The sequence below is a fragment of the Oncorhynchus mykiss genome, chromosome 9 (assembly GCF_057628025.1).
Source record: "Oncorhynchus mykiss isolate SJ-2025 chromosome 9, ASM5762802v1, whole genome shotgun sequence".
Lineage (NCBI taxonomy): Eukaryota > Metazoa > Chordata > Actinopteri > Salmoniformes > Salmonidae > Oncorhynchus > Oncorhynchus mykiss.
The window spans coordinates 57280914-57288367 of NC_143030.1; the positions used below are offsets into that span (position 1 = coordinate 57280914).

At 41.5% G+C, this 7454-nt stretch overlaps 1 protein-coding gene across 1 annotated transcript; it reads left to right on the top strand.

Annotated features, from left to right (window-relative positions):
• The first annotated feature begins 1203 nt into the window (after positions 1-1203).
• Positions 1204-5768, top strand: LOC110531199 (biglycan-like). Its single transcript, XM_090184605.1, has 4 exons — positions 1204-1528; positions 2016-2128; positions 2457-4179; positions 4353-5768. The coding sequence occupies exons 1-3, from the start codon at positions 1267-1269 to the stop codon at positions 2751-2753; spliced, it is 672 nt and encodes a 223-aa protein (XP_090040731.1). The 5' UTR covers positions 1204-1266; the 3' UTR covers positions 2754-4179; positions 4353-5768.
• The last annotated feature ends 1686 nt before the right edge of the window (positions 5769-7454 follow it).

Consider the following 7454-nt stretch of genomic DNA (forward strand, 5'->3'; position numbering starts at 1 on the left):
TCACAACACGTGGCAAAGGCAGAGAAAAGTCAAACTCCAGTTCCACAGTAACGAGTAAAGACTCTTTGCTCATATGAAAAAATAACTTCTTATTTTCAACAAAGAACCTTGAACTGAAGGCTCATCTGAGATTATTCCAAATTACCTTAGGGCATCTATTGATAGTTTGCAGTGCAATGCTGCTAATACATATTGACAGATGGCACACAGTGTAGTAGTTACAGACCCAAAGACCACATAGTATCCATGGTCCATGATTGTACTGCCTCTTATGCCAAGCCCAAAATTGATGGGAAGAGTAAGACTGACTTTTAAGTGAGAACGCCTATGACATCTATGATAGATCACATCTTGAGATTGAAGCTTAACAAACATATGTATGAAAGCCAGGGTGTATTTCACTCTCTGTCCCTGATTACTATTTGTTTTGGACTGACTTTTGCTGGAGTGGCAATGTTGACTATGAGATTACTCATAACTGTAACACAATGCTAGCTATAGGTTTGATATGTGTGTGTGAGTGTGTGTGACAAACAGAGAGAGATACATTTTTGTTATTTTAAACTTCTTCTCATTCAATATCTACAGTATGTACAATACAATCCCACCACTCCTGGTGAGCTAAGCAAATTATATTGAAGATATATGCCCAAAATAAACCATTTTGTATTGTCTCACCACTTAAAGGGCAAATATAGCATCCACTAAGGATGAAACAATCAGCAACTGCCTAAGTGTGTTTTAATCACACCATAGAGCAGGGGACACAAATCCAAGCCTAGAGATCCTCAGTATTGTTTTATTTTCTAACTGGTAGTTAATTAAGCAATAAGGCCTGAGGGGGTGTGGTATATGGCCAATATACGACGGCTAAGGGCTGTTTTTAGGGACAACGCAACGCGGAGTGCCTGGATACAGCCCTTAGCCATTGTATATTGGTCATATACTGCTTACCCCAGAGGTGCATTCTTGCTATTATAAACTGGTTACCAACATAATTAGAAGGGTAAAAATAATTGTTTTTTTCATACCCGTGGTATACGGTCTGATATACTACGGCTTTCAGCCAATCAGCATTCAGGGCTCACACCACCCAGTTTATAATAGATTTTTTACATTGAGGAGCAACTCTCCAATTGTAGGGTACAATAATTTAGTTAAATAGTTGCCGGATTCATAACTGCGGCTCTTTATTGACTGCTGTTCATTTTCCTTGTGCTTTTTTTGTTTTCCTCTTGTGATTTCTCTTCAACAAAAGGCTTAGCCATGATTCCCTTCTCTGTTGTTGTTCTCCTGCTGTGTGCCACCCCTCCACCCACCCCCTCTGTGGCACTGCCCTTTGAGCAGGAGGGCTTCTTAGACTTTGGGAAGCGCATCGATGTAGAGGGGCTGATGATGATGATGAACGATGAAGAGGAGGGCTCAGCAGTTGAGGAATACTACAAACCAGAATACTACAAACCAGAACAGCCTACTTGCCCATTCGGCTGTCAGTGTAACCAGAAGGTTGTGCAGTGCTCTGACTTGGGTGAGTTAAAAGATACAAAGTCACAATATTATATTCTCTTCAAATGATTCTTCACACTAAACATACAATTGTCAATGTGTAGACAGCAGTCACACTGCACAACTGCACGTTACTTTTTAGTGCTACGTGGAGTCTGGGGTATCTGGTGTCTTCCTAATTATATGGTGACATCTCACACACAAACAACAACAAAGTGCAACATATGCATGCAAACCATAGCCCAGAGAATTACTCAGCATTTAGCAAATTACAGTATGATGATAAATTCTAACTTGTGGAATTATCCAGACATAACCTTAAGAGTGAGAACATACTGTGTGTGTCCAAGAGGTATATTGTCATGATTCATAGTTTTAACACTTTTTTAAAAAGCAACAATAACAATTGTTTATATTACAACTCAATTGTAATCATTGTGAACTGACAGAATGTGGAAAAGTGTGTAAAGTCAAGCAGGTAAGTTAATCTCTTGTGGTTTGATCTGCAGGTTTACACTATGTGCCATATGACGTCCCCCCGGAGACCAGGCTCCTGGACCTTCAAAGCAACCAGATCACAGAGATAAGAGAGGATGACTTCAAGGGTCTCAGCAACCTCTATGTGAGCACCAACAGCCCTAACACAAATGTTGGAAGAGAGTTCTGGCATTTCAATAGAAGGATATATCACTTGTCTGTCTTTGCTTTTTTCATAGTAGCGCCCCCTTTCAGTGTCCATACTGAAAATATAAACACTTTTAATGCTGTGTCTTCAAATAATATATTGTTTACTATATATAGTACATAACTTATTATATAATGGTAATGGGTTGATTCGTATCTGTGTTTGAATATATCATGGTTTAGTATTACAATGAAAACAATGCTTGTATATATTTATTTTGGGTCAGGGTGGCTGGTCTCCTCATGACCTATCCCTCTTTTCTCAGGCTCTGGTGTTGGTGAATAACAAGATCTCCAGGGTGCACCTGCGGGCCTTCATGCCCCTCAGAAGGATGCAAAAGCTCTACTTCTCCCACAACCAGTTGACAGCCGTGCCCAAGAACCTGCCCTCCTCCCTGGTGGAGCTCCGTATCCATGACAACCATATCAAGAAGGTGGCGGCTGGAGATTTCTCTGGCCTGGGCAGCATGAATTGCATTGGTGAGATGACAAGCTATAGTTGGACCTTAGGCCATATTTATTATGTGTTAGCACCAGATATGGGAACAGCAAAACACATCTAACAGCTAAAGGTCTTTGAAGTCTACATCTAGCCGCTTGAGTACTGGAGCAGGTATTGGCATTGACTTAAACACATATTTTCTCCTAAAGAGATGGGAGGAATCCTATTCAGAACAGTGGTTTGGAGCTGGGAGCCTTTGATGGTCTCAAACTTACCTTCCTTCGCATTTCTGAGGCAAAACTCACAGGCATCCCTAAAGGTAGAAAGCATGGCATAACCTTTACAATAATTATATTTGGAGTGTTCCGCTAAGTGTTCTGTTCGTTATCATTTCAACTTCACACACATTTCCACTGAAAAAATCCTTTGAATCTATCGGTCACTTGTTCTCCTTCACCATACAGATCTCCCCGAGGGTCTACATGAGTTGCATTTGGATCAGAATCAAATTCAAGCCATTGAACTAGAAGACCTAAGGCAATATGAGGGTTTGCACAGGTCTGGACAAGTAGGTTTACAAGAGGGTGTTCAATGTCTGAGAGTTTCTAAAAGTCCATCGCATTATGCATTTATGAGGAGTTTATGAGTGCTGTAGATCTATATATTTTTTTCATTGCTCAGAAAACTTGGGGGGGGGGAATAAAATCACCCGCTGGCCGAATTTGGCATGAGAGCCGCCTATTCGGGAACCCTGCAATAGAGGGTGAGGGTATCATGATAGAGGGTATCATGATATCATGATAGAGTGTATCGTTTCTGTTGTGCAACTTGATTACTCTTCTATTATGCTGTTGTTACTTATATGCTTTAAAAAAAATGTATAAATGTTTTCCTTTGAAGATGAGAAGTGAGCATCTGAAATCATATCAAATCAAATGTATTTATACAGCCCTTCGTACATCAGCTGATATCTCAAAGTGCTGTACAGAGATTTGATTTGATTTGAGCATCTGAAAGATTTTTTTATATATAATTTTCATTCTTGGACATAAAATACAGTAATCACCAGGAAATTAGCTGAAAGGGATTTTAATTTGGGAATTCTGATTCCAAGTATTCCCACGCAAAAATGGAGAGGCATATGTGATCGTATCCCAATGTAATCATCAATGTTTGAAATTATTCTGTTTTTGTCAAATACTATATCTGTTTAGGATTGTTGCGGTCAATTTGCAGTGTACAAATTATTAATAACTATGTTTCGGTGGCCCGACCATTCGGTCAAGGAAAAATCGGCCCATGGCTGAATGTAATTAGGGACCCTTTCTCTAGTTGGTCTGCCCTTCATTGTCTCATCAATCACTCAATTTCAATGTGTGTGTGTGTGTGGGTGTGGGTGTGGGTGTTAGGTTGGGTCTAGGCTACAATCACATTCACCACATTGAGCACGGCAGCCTGTATTACCTAAAAACCTGAGAGAGCTGCATCTTGAGAACAACCGGATCCCCAATGTCCCTGGAGGCCTTGCTGGAATGAAGTAGTTGCAGGTAAAGTGTGGAGGGGGTTGTGAAGCAGCATCAATCACATCAACATTAGTGATTTCACTTATGTTAATAACAATTAATATCTGTAACGTTTTTTAAACATCAGCATTGGTGATTTCACTTGATATGTTATGTTATGTTGATAACAGTTGATATATGTAATGTTTTTTAAACAGGTGGTCTACCTTCACTCCAACAACATCAGCCAGGTTGACATGAATGACTTCTGCCCTGAGGGTTTTGGTGTGAAGAAGACTTACTACAACGGGATCAGTCTCTTTGATAACCCAATCAACTATTGGGAGGTGGAGCCGGCCACCTTCCGCTGTGTCAGCAACAGGATGGCCGTACAGTTTGGCAACCACAAAAAGTAGTGCATGAGAGGCACCAGCTGGGGAGGAATACATGCAACTCAGATGTAAAATAAATTACTTTATTACACAGTTCAAAAACAATGAATTGATAGTCTGACGTAGCGTAAAAGATAGATAACTAAAACATAACAAAAGTCTGTTTTGCATGCATGGGGTGGGCGATATTGTATATTGGGAAAAAATGCATCATCCTCATCACTTCAATCAATCAATCCAATGTATTTCGATGAGACTTTGTTTTTTGTCAAATGTTAGGCGGGTCATTCCACGAAATGAGTCCCTTTTGCGTCCCTTTGATATTTTAAGTAAAAATTTAGCACCAATAATGCATTTTAATAGTCAGTTAAATTAAGTGCCCTTTAATATAGAGCACATTCATACTTGCAAATTCAGCATTTTGACATTTTCCCATGTGTACTCTGGGACTTCAAGGAAGAGTTTAACCCACTTAACCCCTACATTTTCCCAGGTTTTCACCATCATAGCCCTAGTTATTTTTGTTGCTTGACAAAGTCATTTCTGAAGATTATTATTTATATTATGTGATTAGTGATTAATTTTAAGGATAAAAAACCTGTCCCTCATTTTAAGGTCAACCATGATTATTAATAAATAATTTTCTTTGTTTGTTTTTGTTTGATCTCAACTGACCTTTGATCTGACAACTGATCTCATGTTTTGGATATAAAAGAACAATACAAACTGTCAGTTGAAAGCTTTAGTCACCTTCAGAAGAATTGATCACTCATAAACTTAGTTAAAAAAAATTGTTATGATGTGTTTGGAAATGATTTAGAATACATTTTGCATACCTTGTTATGAAATCTTGTGATTTCTTCAACAAATTAATGTCATTAGATGTTTTTCTAGGTATATCAATATTTTACTATTTTATCCCACCTATTAGAATATTCTCAATATTTTTGCAGACTGGCTAACTTTTTAATAGGCCTGACAAAAATACAAATACTGGCCAAACATTAATGAGTCACTGACATCATTTACAAACGACTTTCCCTTCAACTAAAAAAAACACGCCCTGCCACCAAATCTGCTAAGATGTAATGGTCAAAACTATTGACACAATAATGGACTACACGCAGCAGGTAAGCTATAATATATTTTACCATAGCCTCATATACTAAGAAAATATTGCGTTCTACAACAGTCAGTGGTGAAATTCATTGCCCAACTTGCATTTTTTTTAACGTGCGAAAACACCTGTCAGCTTTACTGTGTGACTGTAGCCTATCTTTCTGCCGCAGGTAAGGAATTGTTTGTGTGTGTATTATTGTGTGTGTATTTGTTACGGTTTTCTTGCGGCGAAAGAGAGGGGGACCAAAATGCAGCGTGGTTATTTTGATTCATGGTTCTTTAATAAAGAAACTACACATGACTGGCGGATCCTGGCTGAATGGCGGATCCTGGCTGACTGGCGGATCCTGGCTGACTGGCGGATCTGGAAGATCCTGGCTGACTGGCGGATCCTGGCTGACTGGCGGCTCTGGCGGATCCTGGCTGACTGACGACTCTGGCTGCTCTGGCTGCTCCATGCTGACTGGCGGCTCTGGCTGCTCCATGCTGACTGGCGGCTCTGGCTGCTCCTTGCAGACTGGCAGTTCTGGCGGCTCCTTGCAGACTGGCAGCTCTGGCGGCTCCTTGCAGACTGGCGGCTCTGGCCTGCTCCTTGCAGACTGGCGGCTCTGGCTGCTCCTTGCAGACTGGCAGCTCTGGCGGCTCCTTGCAGACTGGCAGCTCTGGCGGCTCCTTGCAGATTGGCAGTTCTGGCGGCTCCTTGCAGACTGGCAGCTCTGGCGGCTCCTTGCAGACTGGCAGCTCCTTGCAGACTGGCAGCTCCTTGCAGACTGGCAGCTCCTTGCAGACTGACAGTTCTGGCTGCTCTTTACAGACTGGCAGCTCTGGCTGCTCCTTACAGACTGGCAGCGCTGAACAGGCGGGAGACTCCGGCAGCGCTGTAGAGGAGGAAAGCTCTGGCAGCGCTAAACAGGCGGGAGACTCCGGCAGCGCTGGAGAGGAGGAAAGCTCTGGCAGCGCTAAACAGGCGGGAGACTCCGGCAGCGCTGGAGAGGAGGAAGGCTCTGGCAGCGCTGAACAGGCGGGAGACTCCGGCAGCGCTGTAGAGGAGGAAGGCCTGATATGCGTGGTGCTGGCACTGGGCCGAGGACACGCACAGGAAGCCTGGTGTGGGGAGCTGCCTCCGGAGGGCTGTAACTGTAACACCTGTAACTAATCAATGTCGTATTGGTAAGCAACTCCAGTGTATATTTGGTCTTGTGTTTTAAGTTATTGTCATGCTGAAAGGTGAATTTGTCTTCCAGTGTCTGTTGGAAAGCAGACTGAACCAGGTTTTCCACTAGGATTTTTCCTGTGCTTAACTCTATTGTGTTTCCTTTTATCATAAAAAAAACTTCATAGTCCTTGCCGATGACAAGCATACCCATAACAAAATGCAGCCACCACAATGCTTGAACATGGGAAGAGTGGCACTCAGTGATGTGTTGTGTTGAATTTGCTCCAAACATATGCTTTGTGTTCATGACTTTGACACCATTTTTGCAGTTTTGCTTTCATGCCTTATTGCAAACCGGATGCATGTTTTGGAATATTTTTATTCTCTACAGGCTTCCCTCTTCACTCTGTCAATTAAGTTAGTATTGTGGAGTAATTACAATGTTGTTGATCAATCCTAAGTTTTCTCCTATCACAGCCATTAAACTATGTAACTGTTTTAAAGTCAACATTGGCCTCATGGTGAAATCCTTGACCGGTTTCCTTCCCCTCCGGCAAATGAATTAGGAAGGACGCCTGTGAATGGGTGTATTGATTCACCATCCAAAGTGTAATTAATAAATTTACCCTGCTCAAAAGGATATTCAATGTATG

Excerpts from the sequence above, each read along its gene's own strand:
- LOC110531199 (XM_090184605.1), top strand. The coding sequence starts at position 1,267 with ATGATTCCCTTCTCTGTTGTTGTTCTCCTGCTGTGTGCCACCCCTCCA. Across the intron at positions 1,529-2,015 it reads TGTGCAGTGCTCTGACTTGG|GTTTACACTATGTGCCATAT; the intron begins GTGAGTTAAAAG and ends TTTGATCTGCAG. Across the intron at positions 2,129-2,456 it reads AGGGTCTCAGCAACCTCTAT|GCTCTGGTGTTGGTGAATAA; the intron begins GTGAGCACCAAC and ends CTCTTTTCTCAG.